Source organism: Diadema antillarum, unplaced genomic scaffold (assembly GCF_040938485.1).
Source record: "Diadema antillarum isolate AM-2024a unplaced genomic scaffold, OU_Dant_1.0 seq00001041_RagTag, whole genome shotgun sequence".
Classification (NCBI taxonomy): Eukaryota; Metazoa; Echinodermata; class Echinoidea; order Diadematoida; family Diadematidae; genus Diadema; species Diadema antillarum.
Window position 1 is genome coordinate 787501 of NW_027271872.1, and position 22132 is coordinate 809632.

Genomic DNA, 22132 nt, shown 5'->3' on the forward strand with positions numbered 1-22132 from the left:
ACAGGGGAATTCCTAATCAGTTGAAATTTGAATAAGAAAGGGTAGAGTTCTATATTAAAGCACAACAGTGAAAATGCTATCAAATATCGCATAAAAATCGAGGAAGTCATAAAATTGTGAAGTTTCACTAATTTTCACAAAACATTTCTTCAATAGTCAATATAAATATGCAAATAAGTGAGTTGATAATGTTATCACCTCACATCTTGCTATATAGTTTGTATCATTTTTTTTTCAGTGGAAAATTGAGCAAAGAAAATGGGATTCAATCGGGATTCGAACCCGAGACCTCCGGATGCTAGCCCGGTGCTCAAACGACTGAGCTATAGAAAGCCCTCGTTCAGTGTTCGTCCCAGAAACCCTAAATTCTCAATGCTCGAATGGTCAGAAGCTATAGCAGTGTGTTTATGTGTGACACACACATACACACTTGAACCTGGCATAAATCCGAAGGATAATTCAACTAGGGGATAAATGCGAGGGATCACCGAAGTGATGCAGCTTTTTGAGTATGTAACAAACGCAAACACAAAAACTGACCAGAAATAAGTGAGTTGATAATGTTATCACCTCACATCTTGCTATATGAAAAAAACATTTTTAAATACAATTGTGCCCCAGTCTCAAATCCTAATTCATCTGACTGTTCATTATTTCTGAGTTATTTAGCCATGAATAAAATCATGTTTTATACTTTGGCTGCAGAAAAATTTAACTATTTGTCAGTTTCTTTGCAAAATGATGAGGTGATGACATCATCAGCTCATTATTCACATCAACTGTGCAAAAACTGTTTTTCACAAATTAGGGAACTTCACATTTTTATAACTTTCCTAGTAAAGTTTTATCTAATTTTTATCAAATTTTTGCTGTTGTGCTTATAAAATTTTACTGTTTCTATTCAGACCAGTCAAGACTGAACTGGTCTGGAATTCCCCTTGAACTATTTTGTCCTCGAAATGACATGTCATTTTTCCCCCCTCTCCATTGCTGCCCTCCCTCTCTCTCTCCTTCTCTCTCGCTCCATCTTTCTCAACCAAGACATTTTGGTATCTGCTTAAGTATTATCTCTACAAAAACGACAACAACAATGAAGAACGAGACATCAAAAAACTTATAATTCTGTTTCCAATTTCCATAATCGATCCTGCATATGATCACAGGCATTTTTACTATCGACATACAAAATTAAAACATCAGCCACTTCAGTTACCATTCACGGTATACTTCCAGGAAAGCCAAAAATGATAGAATATGCCCAACACCAATACATTATTATAGCTTTACCCCATAAAAAAAAAAGGAAAGAAATTTCAGGAAAAAAACAAATCATCAGAAAAAAAGCACCATCATAATGTAATATGTCACATGCTTTAATTCCTTTCACACTCGTCTCTGCTCGCATTTTTATATATTTACAGTCGTCATTTCAAGATGCCAACGCGAGCTATTCACACAGTCAAATTTGGAGATACATTTCATACATTGGTGCCACAGTTTTAGCAATATTCGGCCGCATTACGGGCTACACTGGCCGGGAAAAAGGCCAGACAAAACTTAAAAGCAAACAGATACGGTGCATTCATACCGACCTCCCTCATTGTACATGATTGCAAGAGATAATCAGAAAAATGGCTTTAAAAAAAAAATCACTCCATTCGCAGCAGAGCAATCCTACAAGACTTTCGTCCATATCTTTGTGTCTCAAACAAACAAACAAACAAACATGGTCCATTTACTCTGAGATTTCTTTACACATCACAACCTTCTTCTTTCTACATGTACAGGGGAAACCTGGTTATAGCGAGAACCTCAAAACCATGACAATGACCTTGTTATATCAGATTTCTCACTATATTATAAGGGTACTAAAAACAAAGAAATGCAAAGTCCAGGCCTGCTAAATCACCTTGTCATTAGAGGGTTTTGTTACATCCGACCTCTTTGTAACAAGGTCCCGCTCTCGTATTTGTATGCCTGGTTAACATCATCAGTAATGGGTCAAGCACAGTACTGGTCCGCACTCCCAGACCGTGGTCGGTCATCTTCAGACCAGGAAATTGACCACAACCAAGGGATGTTTGCCATTCTCACATCACAAGCTGCCGAAGCCCTCGCTCGGCAAAAAATGGAAAAAAAAAGAGAGAAGTCCTCAAAGTCAAACCATTACACCACGAAAAAAGTTAAGCCCTCTCTCCAAACTACATTACTTTACTGTCTGAATATGAAATTTCTTGAAAAATTATCCCTTGAAGTTGGCAGATCATACTGAGAGAGCATTTTTTTTTCAAAACATACACTATACTTCACTTGAGCCAACATCTTTTAGCTGAGAATGACGAAGAAGGAGGCAATAAGGGGACTACACATACTTGTACCAACATCTTTAAATATTCCATGTCAATCAAAATCTGAGGTGCATAAATATTCACAGACCTACATGGAACAAGTCAACACAAAGAAATCAATAGAGTGGAAGAACTTTTTGTGATTTTTTCTCTTTTTTTTCAACAGAAACAGAAATTGATCGGTCATCTCTGATTGTATCATCCACCGGGAAAAGAAAGAAAAAAAAATGCTGGAGAAAATTTTGAAAATCAACATTGATCAAATATAACAGTAGGGCCTACATATTACCCATTACTGAAATAGCACAGATGCAAGCATGTTGGGACCCCCAAAAGCACTTGGTCACATTCATGTGTATGAGTACACAGCAGCCTATAGGCCTACAATAGCACCCTCTGGTATTTCTCAATGGAAAAGTGGTGAACACTTGGATCTGGCATTGCAACTAAAGAATGTAACCCCAAAACCATTCCAATTCCCTTTCTCAACTCAAGCGCACTATTGGAGAAGTCATAATCCAACAACAGATGTGTGTGGTGTGCTGCGTGTGTAAATTTTGAGCAGAGTTTGAAACTCAGGCTGGGATATATGGTCTGTCCTTTCCCCATTACCAAATATTCAATAAAGCAAAATGGCCAGCACTCTGTCTAAAATAAACTTTAAAAAAGAACAAAAACTCTAACAAAAATTAAACATCGTGTTGTTTCAAGGCTTGCCATGGTATGGAATAAAGTTTGCACCCAGAATCTACAAAATACAACAATGACTATGTTATGGCCCTGTCAAAAATGCTACAATATCAAGAACAAATAAAGTTTAGTCAAAACAGTACATGTGCATTAAAAAAAAAATCCTTCTTGCCCACTTCATTTGAATCCGTTTACATGCCGATTCTTTTGTGTTAGATTCTTGCAGTGTCAACATCAAATTCATTGATCAGTTCTTCAGTTATCACAAATTTGATGAAAAAGCAGACTTTAGGCTTGATTTTTCACCACAACCAACCTCAACCGCTAATCATTGGTATCATCAAATCATGGTGAATTTGAATGAAATTCAATGAGTTATTCTATAAAGCAGGAGTTTCAAAATATCACAAACTTTTAAGCATGTACCATGACCTGTGCCCTTTTGAAACCAACTACTCAGTATCACATCAGTCCATCTTTACCTGGCTACAAATTATGTACATGAGCGAGCCATGAGTAGCCCAATGAAAATTCTGAATTGTATTTAATTCAAAGATACCCGACGTCTCCACGAAGTTGTTGTGACAAGGAGCAATCTCAAACTAATGGACGGACATCCCAAACGTACGACATCTACTACACCAGTGCTCACACCTTCAAAATGAATGTCAATTAAATTTATATGCACATGTGGTTATGACCAGGGATTTATACACACTTAGGACCCACAATGACAACACACATACACCTTAACCTATCCAGTTACACACTACTGAATTTCATATCGCACAAAATACTTAAAATAATCCTCCATTATTTGGTAGTTCATTTTCTATGAAAAGAGTACACAGTGTTTCTTCATCTTCTGATCACATTTATAAATTTTGCAAATAGAAATAAAAAGATCATACTTCTGGAATGACAACACTTTCATCATGGTTTCAAGTCATACGACGCATCCTACACTTTTAGCATAACACGAACACTTGAAATCATAGATATGACTCACGACATAACATCATACTTTGCAGAATGAACAAATGTGCAGATGTGCACAAAAAAGCTACATACAGCTGTGAGTTTGTCAAGATACAAATGCAAGAATCTGACAGTGTTCTACAACAAACTATCAACCTGGGTATTTTGTGGAAGAAGTGGGCAAAATGGTATAATGAAAAACATGACCTTAACAGGAAAATCATTCTGAGAGCATCGACCTCCGCCAAGCAGCTCATTTCTGCCCATACACGCATACTGAAAATCACCCAATTTCCCAATGATAAAAAAAGCCTTTAGTATCTCAGAGTCTACCTCATCAGCATTTTGCAAGCTGCGCCAGAAGCGTGCATGTATGCACACCTCTAATAAGCACAGCTTGAACTCCCTCGTTTGTTGGCCCTATTTTCCAATGATAATCCTTCTAAAAAAAACACCAAACAAATCCTGCATCCAGACGCTGGTCAAAACCACTACCAAAATTTAATCACCTGTTCCTTATGTCACTATAAACTTTTCTGATATGTTTTATCCAATATAACTTTTTGAGTTATTTTGGAGACAGACAACCTAACACCTGCAAAAACCTAACCTCCCTCGTGGAGGTAAAAACTAACATGATCGGGATTGGGATTCCCTAGATGTGCAGTAGAGAGCAGACACAGCCAGAGCCCATGGATAAAACTGTGACAGGATAGATTGTCGGTGGTGAGCATTTCACTATCCTGGTGTCCACGTTGTGATGAGGTTTGCAATTACAAGTTGTGGTGGATACAGTTTTTTATGGCAGTGGCCAGGAAGCGAGCAATCGGATGCAAGCATATAAGATGATGCCATGGTAACTGCAATCATTGCAACTTACCAACAATGGCAAACATCACTGGAAAACATGTTTATTGTCAAAAAATGGTGCCCCCGAACTTTTCCAGTCGATGTGGCAATCAGTGTGGTGATGCCAATACAAACAGCTACATTTGAATGTTTGATGAGGCCTGAAAAGTCTGCCTGTTTTCAGTTTTACCATCTTAATTTTTCTAATGATGCAGCTATGATGCAGCAGTATTGTGCACCCTTTGGCAGAGTTTCTGTTACCATAGAAAGATATGCATCTATTGGGATTTGCAAGAACTTTGACTAGAGTTGCTCTCACCGTTCTTTTTAGATGAAATCACAGACAGTTAGTTAATGCACACGAGTGTTAGTCTTGTTCACACTCGTACAGTGTCGCTACTGCCATACAAGCATTCAGGTATCAATTTCACTTGGAACTCTTGATGTTACATAACACCATAATACTACCTATCGGAAGAGAAGAGCAGCGAGAAAGATCAAGACGGCAGTCACTCAAAATCTACTTTGCAAAGAGTGTCATATTTTGAGGACATATTGCAGATAAATCGCAAATAGACCGATCATTCACTGCGGCGACACAACCCCTCACAACCACCAGCTACGGTAATTATGTAGTCCGCAGCTACAAGAACCTGGAATACACATCAAACAAACGGGCAAATCAACAACAGCAACAACAAAAATCAAATTGTCACTCTGCACAACAATGTGTTCTTGTCGGTAAGTTGCAATCGGGAATTTTTTTTTTTTCCATCCATGACAAGAACTGACCAATGTCTAACTCTGGCATTTGCACTCTGGCCGCCAACATTCGGTCACTCTGCGCCTGCAGACTCCTCGCGGCAAGCCCAAAGGCATGCGGTGTAACACTGGACGTCTTGAAATTTTGGCCGGATGGCAAGATAAGAATGAGTGGCGCCCTCAATGGCTATCGGCCTATCAACGCATGGATGCTTAACGCCCAACTTGGACTCTGTCGAGCAAGGTGAAGTCATTTTCGAAGCCAGAGTTTCTCCCTCTACCCTATTGCTCTCACAAATCCATCACAGTCATTTCATTCCCTAATACAGAGTGACCAAGAGAAGCATTTACGCCACATTGATTGTGCTGAAATTTGCCACAGCAATATCATGAAAAAGAGCTTTCATCGAATGTCTAGTACACTATCAGATGTCAGTCACATGATCAGTTTGGGGGCGAAGACTTGCTAGGTAGATAGCTGATCTGACCCTTTATCTCTTACACACCAATCACGTCATCGCTGTCACTTGTGTTGACGCTTTTGATGAGGAGATCTGCATACCAGCTGCATAATGCTAATACACACCAGACATATTATCATACTAAATTCTGTCATTACCATAAAATGTAGCATTTTAAGAAACAAAACAAAACAAAAAATCCACCCAAATCTCTAGATTGCATTGCGCGAAGTACAATATTCTAACCAGAAGAAATACAAACTAATGCACGGAACGTTATAATGTGTGTTCATGTGGAGAGATGATTACATAAAATACCAGTCGTGAAATGATGGGGGGGGGGGGTGGGGCATCCCCTTAACCCTCACTGTGAGTGGTACCCCAGTGCATCATCTGGGCATCAAAGTTTAAGAATTCCTTCTACATTGTAGTGTTCACCATCCTTGGCATCTTTACCTATCCCACGCAACCTCCACCACGTAACGCACAAACTGGCTGGACGTCCTCATTTTTCACATGGCAAAATGCACTAAAAACAGGACAAGGTTCTACATCGGCTCAAAGCCATGAGATCTCTGCTATTCTGCTATACAGTGTTTGCTATTCTGTCTTGCTATCACGTGAAACTCTGTTCATGAACAAGAGAAGGAGAAATGCAGATAATTCTCCAGATCTTCCTATTGTCAAAAAAAGAGGCACAGTTGTCAAACATTCAGAATACAATTATCCAAATCTCACATCCACGTGTTGTTCAGAATTTTCGCTTTGCATATATGTACACAAAAGTGGTTTTAATCTACCCAAAGACAATACAGTGAACCATGGCAAATAAAAGAAGAAAAATGCACACACACAAGAAAAAAAAAAAGGAGCTAGTGATAATGAAATTACAGAGTGGTCGGAATACAAAATATGTTTGTCTGTACACCAATGGATTACATAGAAGAAAGGTGTTAATTGACCTTGGTTAGAGTGTTTGGTAACTAGTAGGAGACTGGTTGGAAATGAGATTCTTCTGCAATGTATGAGGGGGGGGGGTGGGGAGGAGGGCTGGTGCTATCAACAGGATGCAAAGTCGCTGCAGAAATTACATACACCTCAAATTTTCAAAACTTTGCAGAGAGAGAGCATTACAATGCTTGCCTGAGTCAGAGATTGAAAACGGATTGGTGACTGCCCCAAGGTCATTGCACTTTTTCCGCCACAAATGAACACACCATGCACCCCTGAAAAAAAAAAAAAAAGGTCCCTTTAATTTGTTTGATGTCAAAAACTTCCGACATTCCAGATGCCCAGAAAATTATTCTGCACAGCTGGTATGAAAAATTACGTATATAACTAAGAAGGGGAAATGAGTTATATATTTTGCCGAAGACAGATATACATGTATACACAAAAACATATATACATATATGTATATTTCTTTTTTGAGGTGTTTCCCCTTAATTTATGAAACTGTGAACTGGTTTTAAAATAACATCTAGTCCTCCCAGGTAACTGTTTCAGATTTTGGCATATCTATAATCACGCCTCTGTAAGACGTTTATTGGATTCTTTAAATCGTTAACATCAATGGTATCTAGCGATGCCCTACAAATTGGATTTGCTGCTTCAAAGCAGAGCAGAGTGTCACCTTATCTCCACAAGTAGAGGCAGTGTACTGGATACACAACTCAATGCGCTACCAGCCGATACAGTGAACGGTCCATGCTCTCCTTGGATCTCGTAATCCATTTCATACAATCTTTAGAAACTCGAATATTACCCATTCAAGATTTAATTTCATTGGAGTCGGCAATATTCATGTTTAGACTTAATAATAGTTTTCTCCCTGATGCATTCTCTGATTATTTTACCCTCAATAGTTCAATTCATGATTATAATACCAGAAATGCTCAGAGTATTCATCTCCCATTAAATCGCACATCTTGTTCGCAGTCATCAATATTTTACAAAGGTACTATTTTATGGAATAATTTGAATATAGTTTTCAGGATCAGTAAGACCGTAAGACAATTTAAAAGATTATTTAAACAACATCTTTTTGATGCAATCAAGTTACAAGTTGATGAATAGTTAAATATTGAGTTTTCTTCTTTTCTTCTTTACTTTCATATCTACACGTATCCGTTTTTTATTGATTCAAGTTGTAAATCTTATCGTATTTTGCATTCATGTTTGTTTCAATTCAGTTACAAACCAATGATTATAAATGATTACATATATTCACATCACGATATTTCTTAAGGGATCATTTTCAATAAGCCTTTGTGCTTCTCATGATTCCACCACTATCATATTTGACACCATGTATTTTTGTTTGTTTGTTTATCTGTCTGTTTGTTTTTAATTCAAAGTTTGTAAACCAATTATGAAAGTGGAAAATAAATGAAATGAAATGAAATGAAACAATATCTATTTCAGTCCATATTATTTCCTCCTCCTCCTAATTAAAGAGAGTGACATGGAGCCAGTTTCGATAGATCTTTATAAGCGCACTAAGCCCCAAAAGTGACCAGGAACAAACAATTTTAGGGAGCCATGTTTTACAACAGTGCAATCACCTAAAATGCAGTCCCACACATTGAGATTTGTGTAGCCCAGTGGTTTGTTGATATAATTGCATGGGACAATAATGGTGGGGGAGGGTGGAGAAGGGAAAGGATTAATTCAAGTATTTAAGGAAGAGAAGCTAAGCATGCCAATTTTCTTACCTTACAGGTTATTTATCAATTTATTATTTTTTTTTTCTGCCCACTGAGTCAGACGTATCGTCAATCTGAGCTCTGGGCAGAGTGCCCAGGGCCATGCTGATCATTAAAGGGACGCAGTCCTCACGAAATGTAAAAAAATATGTTGTTGTTGGTACCTCCAATGAACTACTTTCACCAAAACAAACTTTCAAATCACCAAATAAGCTTGTACATTTTGGTTGAAAAAGTGTGACTCTGCATGGTGAATATGCTAATGAGCAAGTCTTGGCGGAGAGTCATACGTCATCGACGCACAACTCTTTCCACCGGTGTTCTGCTCGTCATGCGTACGCTCTCTAGTTATTTATAAATACATGTTTACTATCTATTTTTATATTAATTGTATATATAAATAGGCTTGAAATATTTTGTTTGAAATAATAAAAGCACATATTGTCACATTTTATGAAAAAATCAGATATGATCATTTTGAACACTTAAATTGGTTTTCTGAGCCACGGCTGTCAACTTGAGAGTAGGGCATCAATGACGTTGCACCTTTTGGCAGGCTCTTACACGATCGCTTGCAGGAATTATTTTTTAAAAATCGCGTACGGAGACAATTTTTGATGTCCACGCGTATAAATTGGTGAAAGGTTATATTTTTTACTCTTCTTAATTATCAGTACAGTGAAAATCTCAGGACTGCTTCCCTTTAATTTGCAGTGCACCAAACAATTCAGCTTTGCTCCCTTCGCCAGTGGCCGTGCGCGGGGCTGCAGCTCCACAAAAATTGCAGTCTCCAGTGGTTGCGACACCAATCTCCCTGACAACCATAGCCTCCAAACACTCATGCCCCCAGTTAGTAACGAGAAAAAAATTCTGCATAAATTTTAGTCAATCACAGATATGCATCAAATTGTCGAAATACGCGCAAAGCAACGTCACTCACTCAATGTTCACAGATAAATTGTCCTTGGAAAAAAAAAAACAGAGAGAGAAAAAGAGGAAACTTTTGGAAGATTGTGCATATCAGGAACGTAGAAAAATCTTGATAAAAAAATCATTGACGTGTTTCCGACAGCACATCTGTCAAACAGTCGTAGTGCCGATGAAATGCAAATATACCGGGTTTGCATAGCCATCAACACTATCGACACTACATACTGGATTTTCTTTGGGCAAGTATTCATCTGTACCAGCTGTGTGATCGATTTACCAGAGTTCCGTATGTCTTCGTGAAAACATATTCAGATCCCTGCACGCTACAACCTGCAAGATCGGTGAAATGCAAAATAACTTACACCCGATGCATTACTTCAACTTTAAGGGACATAAGATATCACAGTCAAGTATTTCAAATAAATTATGTACAGTGATCAAAGAGAGGCTATATCCATAAAAAAAAGAGAGAAGAGATATTGAAAAAAAAAATTGTGAATATACAAAATGGTATTCTATACATACTTCTTACTACCATCACATAATGACACTTTGTGGATTAAAGTTATCTATTCACATTTTCAAGTTACGACCACATTTCTGAATTACCGGAACTTACAATATCTTCGGTAGTATTTCTTCCTCATAAGCAGTGCACAGAAATTGTAAATTGCTGGAATTTTCTTTCTTTCTTTCTTTTTTTTTCCCCCGCTGCTGTTCCTCCACGGGCGCTTGCAAGCATCCAAAGTCCCCACCATCGTAGCAACAGTTGCCATGACGTTTGACGACTTGAAATAAATGAAATGGATCGCAGCTTCTAACAGCTGAATTATCTTAGAATGATAAAACTGTACAGACTTTGGGCCAGTCGGCGGCGGCGGCAACGGCAGCAGCGCCGGACTGGACTCTCAAACAATTTTGCAAACCTTCCTTTTGTTTTCTTTTTGCTTGGGGGGATTCAGCACGGTTTGGACAGCCCTTTCAAACACCTGGATGTGAGTGAGAAAAGTAAGATGCGGAGAAAACAAGGGACAAAAAAAAAAGAGAGAAGAATATATAGACTGTTGGGCAAATGTCTTTGAAAGTGTCTTTGAAAGTGTAGATCAGGAGTTAATATAATCTTCACCAAACCAGGACAAGAACACAGAGGGCACGGGTAAAAAGCAGCGGGGCGGAGATGAGAGTGGTGGTCACACAATCGGGACTGGCGGGAGGAGAGGAGGGCGACGCCCGCACGGCGCCGTGCTTCAAACAAGAGTGCATTTGTGAGTCCTACGGGGTTTTTGCTTGGGCGGGTCCAGAACGGTCATCACTGCTTTTTCAAAAACCTGCAAAATCAAATCAAACAGTGACATAACAGAAAAAACATTCAGGGAAACCAGGTACGCAAACTCAAATCTGATAAAAGCAAAGTTCAAACATAAAAACAGAAGATGGGACATACTATAATTTCTCCATCTTATGAAATTAACATGCTTCCAAATCTTCTTCTTGTAAATATCTAAACTCGTTTTTTTCTATGGTTTGCTGCTCAAAATGATACTCATACAAGACAATAAAGACATTTATAAATGGTAGGTGGATGATATACAAAGCTTTATTCCGTGCAAGTCATGGATGGTAGGCGAACATGCAGTGACATTTGTAAAAGGAAGACGCAATGAATATAGGACAAAAATGATACATAAAAAACATCTTTTGTCTCACACAGTCATGCAATAAGATGTCTACAATAAACAGATGGTCTTATTATAATATCTTTACAGATAGCAGAATCTCAGAGGAAACTGTTTAAAGTGGAGAAACCCCTTACTTTAATAGCAAGTTATCATTTTGTCTAAAAAGCACAGGAATGAAATTTTGTACACACTGAACAATGCTTTGTGAGCAACCATCACGCAAAACAGCGTGCAAGTAATTATACCCTGTTTAATAGTTTAAGCCTATTTTGTCTGGGCTTTTGATTTAGGGACTGCTCGCAAGGAGTTGGCTCATTTGCCCCCAGCCCAAAGACTAAATAAACAGCCACAAAATCAAATTACATTTAAAAACACTGCGTACACATAAAAGCTTGCTAAACATAACTTAAAACAGTCATAAAATTTCCAAGTGAAGGGGAGGGGGAAGGGGGGTGAAAAAGGAGGGACAGAAAATGTTGGAATCGAGGTAGACTTTATGGTCTACCAGGCATAACAAGGGAGATATCCACAACCACGGGTACATTTCCATGAAGTCATCACATATTACAAGTCTTCACATAAATCTCAGAATGGCCAAATTCGATCATATGTAGCTGTGTGAAACTTTCAAAGAGAAGTAAAACCCATTTCGTTAAGTCTCTCAAAAGTGTGTCTTATGAGCAAAAAGTGTCTCATAAGACTTTCTTGAAACGGACCCCAGAGCCCAACATTAACTTTTCCTGTACAATCACCAATTTTCACATTTTTACTTGCCCGAGAGCAAATGCACTTGCCCCCCAAATAGTGCCAAATGTATTTATTGACTTGAGGAGCTTCAGATTTTCATACAGAAGTCAAAAGTTTTCCTCCTCAGATCAGACAAGTCATTTTTAGCATATTTGTACATAGTATTCACTTGCCCGAATCATAAGTTTACTTTCCCCATGAAAGTGATAATGTTGAGCCCTGTCTACAATGACAGCAATAATATGTCATTTGCATCTGTTCATTCATGCGTAAAAAGGGTTTGACTTCTTATTTCTTGGGTGTTGCCCCAGTCCAGGAGCTGGGAGTAAGATCCAATGCTATCTTTTTAAAGACAGATTGGGATATTTCTAAAATTAAAGGACCCTAGCAGTGTAAATGCATGTTAACTTGTGCTGATTTATATTACCCCAATTATCGCATATGTGGCCAAAAGATATCTAAGTTTTTTGGCATACATATCTGTTATTATTTTTCTTAAGACTACTTGGATATGCCCACAAAAAAAAGAGAAAAAAAACCCTTCCAAACCAAAATTCTGTTCATGACATCATCTGCCAATCACTGGTCAAGTACTAATGCGATTAACAAAAGACATTGAATGCATCATTCCCCTAGACAGAGCAGAACTTGCATGTTTTCCAAGCAATGTCTTTTGTTCATCATATCATTACTATAGCAGCGATTGACAGACGATATCGGAGAAACTTTTTCCTGGAACGTCGGTCCCAATACTCACTTCTTTAAGGCCTTTTTGCGTTAATGCCGAGCACTCCATGTAGGCTACTGCTCCTAGCTTCTTGGCCAGCTGGACCCCGTGCTCCTTCTTGAACGGCTGCTTGTCCTTTAACTTCTTCAGCTCCTCCGGCGTGGGGTTTTCCCGCAGGTCAATTTTGGTACCTTTGGGGACAGCAGAAAGGAACAAGAGGGGACGGGGACGAAAAATATCCAAAACCACATGAGAACAGCTCTGTTTGGGAAACAAAAAGTAGTTGCAAAATCTACACAAAGCAGAAATAAAGCAACCACCATCTTGGTGTGACTAAAACCTCTGCATTTATTCTGGGTTTCAGAAATACCGTATCTGCATGAAAAGCTGATTGTTACACCACTGCTAATCTACCAATTATGTATACTCAGTATCGTCGGTTGAGAACCTAAGGGCTTTACCACAATTTTGTGGGGTATCAAGTTATTGGTATCATGTTGTAGAGCTTGATCTCTTCTACATTATGGTGTAAATTTCAAATTATTTTCATTTTCGGTAAAATTTAAAAATCAAAATCACAAGGCACTATTTCACCCTATATTTGGAACAATGCTTATGAATCTACCTACTTTTGTGTAAGTAAACTTTATATTTCATGAAAGTTGATTGTTTTATTCTTATTTACGCGCAAAATCTTAAAACACGATAACGCCCTCCCCCTGGTTCTCAACTGACGATATGCTGATTTCAAAGCTTCTGAATATTACCAAGACTGCACAATAATCAGATTCATTGGGGATGAGTTGGCAATTACTAGCCTAGCAATAACCATAGGACATGTACATCATGACAATTGATCCAGTAAGAATGAAAGTCGTTAGCAAGCCCACTTTTCTTATGTATAAGAAGAAATCCAGTGCTAAATGATGAAGATTATCTGCTGATGCATTAGCAACTTTCTGTCATTAATCCTCACACTGAAAGAAATAGCATAGCTATATTCTTTCTTATACATACATATGCCAATTTTACAATACATATTGGAAAACAAAAAATAGGTTTAATTTGGAATTACAGTGCTATAAAGTATATTTGCTATAAAATTGAACCAAATCAACTATTTCTCACTAAGCAAACAGAGCAGAGATGTCTGATGAAATGTCTCACGTCGTGAGTTGGTCTGCAAAATTATTCTTTCATTTGCAGATAACTTGTATCAAAGATTAAAAAGGAAATCTAAGAATCTCTGATATCTAACTGACTGACGGCCATTAAACGATTAATGTCCATTTACTTTGTGGAGCCAGGTGCAGGATATAATTCTTGTGTAATGATTATCCCACTAAATTTGTGGGTGGCCATGTGTAGGCAAAATACATTCTCGTAAATTTTTGAAGTGGATGCATGATTTAGCATTATCAAATCAAATCCCCTCAATAATACGGTTTAAATAGATACCTGTGTTCCACATTTCCCCGTATCCTGGGATTTATCCTGGGACCTATGACTGAACAAGCTTGCTTTTACATGAGTCCCATCATATTTCTTGTGCTATAAGCATAGTGCAACACTACTGTAACAAGACCTTTGTGTTTTATATTGAGACAGACTGTTGTACATTCAGGTGAAGTCTCACTTAATTTATGTTTTGCAATTTTGGTATTGTATAATTGTAGTTGGGGTTTTTTTTCTGTTGCATTTTCATGAGAAATATGAAAATAAATTAAAATTGAAATGAATAGAAAATAGATTTAATTTGGCCATTTTACTAGTCAGAGTCTAGAGCACATACGATGCAGAGGCATATTTCATGAATTGGTAGAAGTGGATGCACTCATCAATTTTAGAAACGGCCAAAAACTCACTTCGCTGTACCTCACAGGTTTTAACCATTTCAAAATGAACTTGTGCAATGTAATATTCACTGATCCACTGAAGTATGTGCATTGTATGTATAATGCTTGCAGAAATTTAAATGGCTTGTGTTCCTCGTCGGACCAAATTGCACAGATTTCTCGCAGAGTGTGGCACTCTATGGCATATTTCTGGGTTAATAGAGCAACATTTCAATCAGATCCAAATATTGCTGCTCACTTTTTTTTTTTCTTTTTTTTTTTTGGGGGGGGGGGGGGGGGGAGACCTCTATAATCACATACACTTGTACTCTACAACCAGAAATGTTCACATGCATGAAATTTTCGTAAATGCAAGCAAAAGTTCTCGTTGACACTATATGCACTGAATGCCAGTGGCAATTTGCGAAAATTTCATGTTGCGAAAAAGGCAGCCGGCTCCAATTCGCGAACATTTCATGCCTTGAATATGACTGGTTTTACAGTACAGGAAACACAACTGCGCATCTCACGCAGTGCTACCAGTGGTAGTAACAACAGACAATAACAAGGGCACGTTTCTAGAGAAGTCTGGATGTGGAAGAGGTCATGTTTCAAGAATTCACTGAGATCAGTTTTGCATCTGTCTACTTTCTCTCTCATCAGGGAAATACAGGTCATCATCCTTGGACTCAAGTCTTGCATTTGTTTTCTCCCAACACCCAAACAACAAGAGCCCTCATCCAAACACTTTACCACGAGAATGGCATTCCTTCGTGGAAAAGCGCGGAGTGGTTTACAATCCTGTTAAACGATAAGGACCCCGAGGAGAGATTAGAAGAGGGGCTGTTCTCGAGCACGAAACCTCTCGAGCTGCTACAAAACTGTTTCATTTCACTTTCAGGCGTTCTACTGCTGGCTGTAAAATGAAGAGCGAGTTTCAGAAGGCACGCTCTGAGAGCACACGGCTAGCAGGGAGATGCCAAGAAACGTGACTCTCAATCCCGCCATTAAGTTGTGGTGCATAAATCGCTCAAGAGAAACTACCTCGAATCTAGTCTCACTCTGAATATTCCTCCGTGATATTGATACTCGAATACCGCTGACTGGACTTTGTATACTCTCTTAGTTCAGAGGAACATTTTTTTTTTTTTTGTTCCTCGTCACAAAGTTGTGAGACCTTTGAGTTAGAATTTGACATTAGCTCACTAACTTGAATGTTTGTTGTAAACTTAAAAGGGAGGAGGGGGCGGGGAAGAGGCATGCAAAGACAATTCAAATTTTGGCCCTTCTCTTTGACCTTCACAGTATGGTCCTGCTCAAGCTTGAAGACGGTCGATCTGCCCGACCCATCTGACCGATCCATTTGACCAGTCAATCAGACTGCCACATCCCCATGTCTAATCTACAAGCTGAAAAGTTAGAATTTCGACATGAACTCATGAACGTTTGTGGTAAACTGAACGAGAGAGGAGCAGGCGGAGAAGAGGCATGCAGAGACGATTCAAATTTTGGCCCTTCCCTTTGACCTTCACGTTAGGACCCTGCTCAAGGACTATCCCCTTCCCGGCGTCTCATCTACTACTCACCGACTAGGATGAATGGGACGCCCTGTGCGTGGTGCTGCAGCTCTGGTATCCATTTCGTGGAGACATTGGATTCTGACGGATGACTGGTTATACTGTAACATACAAGGAATATATCTGTCTGCAAAGGGAGAAAGAAATGTGAGGAGAGAGGAAATTGGAAATAAAAACTAGAAATGTCGCTAAGGTGACTGGTATGCCTCCGCCATAATGCATGATTCTCCTAATAGGTCTATAGTACATGTGGACAATGTGTGATTATATTTTCACAAAATTGGCAAAATATTAAAATGACAAGTTTGTCACAAATGTCTTGAATGTTCACCTTCCTTGACCTAGGTTTAATTGGATGAATAGGAGAGCATGTATTTGGGGATTTAAGGACTTTAACATGACTTTGCCCATTCATAAGTTTATGCATTGAGTAATTTTCAAGGTATGGAGAAAAAGTGCAATTTCTGTATTGAAAAGTACATTGTTACCATTTTCATCTGGCCTTTGACTCTACAATTCATAGGATAATCACTGTCAGGCAGAACATGCATAAATATGTAGAAAGTGTCAAGATAACTTGAGCCACTTCTGAGATATGGAGAAAAAGTTAGTTCAGCACTTTCCCTTGATCTTTAACCTTTTGACCTTTGAGGCAAAAAAAAAAAAAGTTTCCAGAGAATCTCTATTAGGTTATACATGCATACACCAAGTGTAAAAAAAAAAATAATAATCCTGCTGGCATTGCATAAATATGAGGGAAATAGTAAGATGTTGAAGTGTTGCCCTTGACCTTTGACCCCTGACCTTTGACCCCATGAACCCTAAATTCTCTAGATAATCACTGCCAGTCAGTTCATGTATATATACTATGTTCCATGAAGATACCTTGAACAATTTCCAAGTCAGGGAGCAAAAAGTGAAGTTTTGATATTGTTACTTGACCTTTTGACCTTTGACCTTTGACCTCATGACCCCAAACTTTCACCAGAGAATCTTAATTGGGTAATACATGTATACATTAAGTTTTAAGAAAATATCTTCAGGCATTGCATAGATATGGTGGAAATAGTGAAATTTTACGTATTTGACCTTGACCTTTTGACCTTTGACCTTGAGCATGTGCACCCAAAAGTTGATAGGCACAACTTAACCCCCTAATACACATACATGCCAAGTTTCATTAGGATACCTAAAAAGGTTTTTTAGTTACGCTGTCCACAAAATTCATTACGGACGGAAGGACGGACAGACGGACGGAAGGACGGACGGACGGAAGGACGGACGGACGGAAGGACGGACGGACGGAAGGACGGACGGACGGAAGGACGGACGGACGGAAGGACGGACGGACGGAAGGAAGGACGGACGGACGGAAGGACGGACGGACGGAAGGACGGACGGACGGACGGACGGACGGAAAGACGGACGGACGGACGGACAACCCGAAAACATAATGCCTCCGGCACCACTTCGTGGCGGAGGCATAAAAATACAATTAGACATATTAATTTAGTTTGTTTGCATGAATAAATCACAAAAATATTGACAGTTCAATATCCTTATAGCAGTATACGAGTTGTATTTCACAATGCTTTTGTTATCCTGAATTTTGCAAGTTGGTTGATCTAATTTTTGTAAAATTAGCAACTCATGAAAATAGTGCCTTCCATAGCACACATGTCAGTTCAATTCAATTCAATTCAATTCAATTCAATTCAATTCCATTCAATTCAATTCAATTCCATTCCATTCAATTCAATTCAATTCAAACTGTATTTTCACTTTTTTTCAACAGAATGTACAAAGAAATATGTGAAATTTGACATATTGTCTTTGAGGGTCAGAAATCACTAACCCTTCTCTTATAAAGGGATAATGCTGATTTCTAATTTGTAACTGTGAGTTTCGATCACAAATCAAACCACTCTCAAAATTGTCATGCGAGTCCTAATTTGCAAAACATTATGTTTGGGTAGGTACATGGTGATTACAGTAGATGGAACGCACTGCTGTGACCAAGGAGACATAAACTGAGTGTGCTCTGAAGATGGTAAGACACCGTAGCAGAATTTTAACAATATCTACACTTGCTACTCACTTCGGTGGATATTCAATTCTTACATTTTTTGTTGCTCAAATCAGTTACAAAAGAGCAACACTGACATAGGAAAAATAGGATAATGGTGGGCAGAGAAATTGAAAACCATCAAGGACTATGTGTATGTTTTCTTTAGTACCCCATTATCCCTCAAAATGTGAATACGATCAATCCTCTTCCACCTCCATAACAGAAATGGGTGTGACTAAACACCATTGTATTTATTGACAAAATGACTGTTATTGCACTGCAAACAAGATGTGTGTTGTCTACCAATAAAATGCCACGCCCATTGTTTGTTTGTTTGCTTGCTTGCTTGTTTTCTTGGGGCATCTGTATTTGTGGAAAACAGTTATGAAGGCCGATCACGTCTAAAAACAAATAAAATTGCACAAAACTGCATCAAGCCCCGGGGAGGATTACCAGACTGTGGCGAAATTTTTTCCTATGTGGACTTCCGGTCAAACTTGACCCCCAACTGCAGTTGATTGTGATTAGAGTGTGTTCAGTCAATATGAGTGTATGCAAGATTAGAAAGACTTATCGAAAATGATACGGTATTGATTAATCTGCTATATGGACGTACAGTCAGACTTAACCAAAACTGCATTTTGTGATTAGAGTGTGTTCAGGCTCTACAAATGTACACATAATCATACAGCCGTACAGAAAATGATATTGATTAATCTCCTATATGGACTTACAGTAAAAACTTGATCCCCATAGTACATGCAGTTTATGATTAGAGTGTGTTCAGAATATGAATGCATTCTTAATCAAATAAACTTACAGAAAATTGTATCATTTTATATTGATACAATTTATCAATCGTATTCGTTATCAATTATTTTTGTGTGTCTTTAAATTCGCGAATAGCACCCGACTCGCAAAATTCGCAAAAATAAAAACATCGCAAAATATTCAGCATATACAGTAAGTGGACGTCACGAGTGAAGCACAGGCCACCACAGAAATGGAGAAAGTGGCTGGACCAACAGAGACTACTCCTCCAACCGGCCCTACTGTACCTGTGGGTACGAGAGTGGTCGCAGTCTGTCGTAGTCTTCCTGCCCAGCTGTATCCCATAATCCTAGGTTCACCTTCTGGTCGTTGACTGTCATCAGCTGAGAGAAATTGTCAAACCTGGACAAGCAGTGTGTGGGGGTGGGGAGAGGGAACGGGGGAGGGAGAGTGAAGAAGGAGATAGGTATCAAATGGGATTTCGGTATGAAGATTAAGGGTCATCACTGTAGCAATCAAAATGCCATACTTAATACTGCAGCTAGACTCTCATTTGAAAACTTAATTGGACCAGTGAAATTACTTTATTATATTGGTATACACCATCTAGGAGAGCTATTCATAGTACACAGAAGTGCACATGGTTGCACTATGCTATTGAGTGGAATCAGTAGCTGGCAGTACAGTGAATATATTTTGCTATGCATTGGGCACAGCTCTTTAACGTAAAAACACAAGCCTGGGCTATGAGTATGATGTTGCGTTGAGAAAATTGGTTGCTTACACAATGATAACTTGTTGTACATTGATGATTAAACATTATATGGCAACTTTCCACAGAATAAGTGTAAAAATCCACATATCCATACAGTTATACTCATTGTTTCCTACGTTATCCTCATCAAGGTACTATGGCAATATCTGCTGCCAAATTTGGTGAATTCGTACCTCAACTTAAAGGGGAAGGCTAGTAACTGATCAGTGGGAATCAGTGGAAATGCTGGGAGATGATTGTTCCAATCCTTATAGGATTCATTCAAGTGTTCATTGTATATATATTGTTGTGTGAAAATGATTTGCTTCAGAACGGTCTCATATTCAAGTAATGTGCAGATTAATGCTCTGTTACTGACCAGGGACGCTAACCTGGAAGCATTAAACTGCACATTACTTGAATATGAGACCATTCTGAAGCAAATCATTTTCACACAACAATAGATATACAACGAACTCTTGAATGAATCCCATAAGGATTGGAACAATCATCTCCCAGCATTTCCACTGATTCCCACTGATCAGTTACTAGCCTTCCCCTTTAACACTAACTGCATCAATTCTACTATGTATATTCTTCCCGAGCAGATGAGAAAGAAGATTTACTGATCTCAGTCCTACATTCATTCCAATTAGGGTTTATACAGTTTCATGACATTCCTATGCTGTTGATGAGGAATATTCCATTTGACCAAAGGGGTGCAGACTGGACAACTCGTCTTTGGCGACTGACAGAATGCTGTTTTTCAAAATCACGAACTCATCATTTTTTCAATCAGTTGCATTAAGAATGCTGTTAACAACACTACAAAAAGCACACATGGTTCAAGAATTGGGATGCATTATATCATTTTTTGTACATTGTTATCTTCTTGTGCATGGACTGGGTATGGTAGTCAATTGTTTGTCGCATCTGAGGGAACGTGGCCGTAACACTACACGATACCTCTTGGATGGGACTGAGACTTACACTGTGGGTATATACTCTTTGGGGAATGCATTGCGCGTGTACGACCAGAGCATGCAGGTCTTGCCGACGGCTCCATCCCCGACTACCACCAGCTTGACTGCCCTCGCATTGGAGCAGTTCAGCCCCTCTCCGTTACCTAGGCAACCAGGACAAACACAGGATGAGAAGAAAACAAAAGTGTAGAGGATTTAGAACTCTGTTAAGATTTGTGAAAATTGCCTTTGTCATTGTGTCTCTAACATCAATTTTGTCATTAATGTGATCTCGGGTATACAATACGTACTCATACATGATGTATGTAACTTCCATATGATCTCCGCTGGATACAAAGTTAGAGTTGATACTAAACACAACTTGACTTTTGGTCCATTATAATCCAACATCAGGGACTCTAATTTCATTGTACATTCATGCAAAAGAACTCTGACTCGGTGACAAGCTATAACAATGTATTTTCATTTCTTCATATATAATACAAATATCTTTGTCATACAATTAAAGCACCTTTTCATCTTTAGGGAGAACTTTCTTTTTTTCTTTGTCGAGTGCTATGTTACATTAAAAGGCAATTATCTTAGGTTACAATGAGACTATCATTACTTATGATGTATTGGTACACTATACATAACATCATTCATTACCTCTGTGGGTTTTATATGGTATTAATGCCTTTCTGGTTCTCAACTAAAGCCACATTCTCATTCTACTTGTTCAAAACTGGAATGTCAATTCCACAACTAGAAATGTCGCTAAGGCGACTGGTATGCCTCCGCCATAATGCATGATTCTCCTAATAGGTCTATAGTACATGTAGACAATGTGTGATTAGTGATTTTCACAAAATTGGCAAAATATTAAAATGACAAGTTTGTCACAAATATGTTGAATATTCACCTTCCTTGACCTACATTTGTAGGTTTAATTGGATGAATAGGAGAGCATGTATTTGGGGATTTAAGGACTTTAACTTGACTTTGACCCATTCATAAGTTTATAATGCATTGAGTAATTTTCAAGGTATGGAGAAAAAGTGCAATTTCTGTATTGAAAAGTTCATTGTTACCATTTTCATCTGGCCTTTGACCCTAAAATTCATAGGATAATCACTGTCAGGCACAACATGCATAAATATATAGTAAGTTTCAAGATAACTTGAGTCACTTCTGAGATATGGAAGAAAAAGTTAGTTCAGCACTTTCCCTTGATCTTTGACCTTTTGACCTTTGAGGCAAACAACAAAAAAAAGAAGAAAAAAGAAAGT

General features: G+C 38.5%; 1 protein-coding gene across 2 annotated transcripts in view; it reads right to left on the reverse strand.

Moving 5' to 3' along the window:
• Positions 1 to 9242: 9242 nt before the first annotated feature.
• Positions 9243 to 22132, reverse strand: part of LOC139742988 (ras-related protein Rac2-like) — a 63767-nt gene continuing 50877 nt past the window's right edge. The window contains exons 4-8 of one of the 2 annotated variants that reach the window (XM_071653495.1): positions 20872 to 21007; positions 19415 to 19529; positions 16298 to 16415; positions 12907 to 13067; positions 9243 to 10712 (exon numbers count right to left, since the gene is read on the reverse strand). In XM_071653495.1, the coding sequence (XP_071509596.1) occupies positions 10632 to 10712; positions 12907 to 13067; positions 16298 to 16415; positions 19415 to 19529; positions 20872 to 21007 (611 nt within the window). In that variant the 3' untranslated portion in view covers positions 9243 to 10631. Of the gene's footprint in view, positions 11052 to 12906; positions 13068 to 16297; positions 16416 to 19414; positions 19530 to 20871; positions 21008 to 22132 lie in introns of both variants that reach the window. The other variant, XM_071653494.1, reaches the window with a different exon arrangement.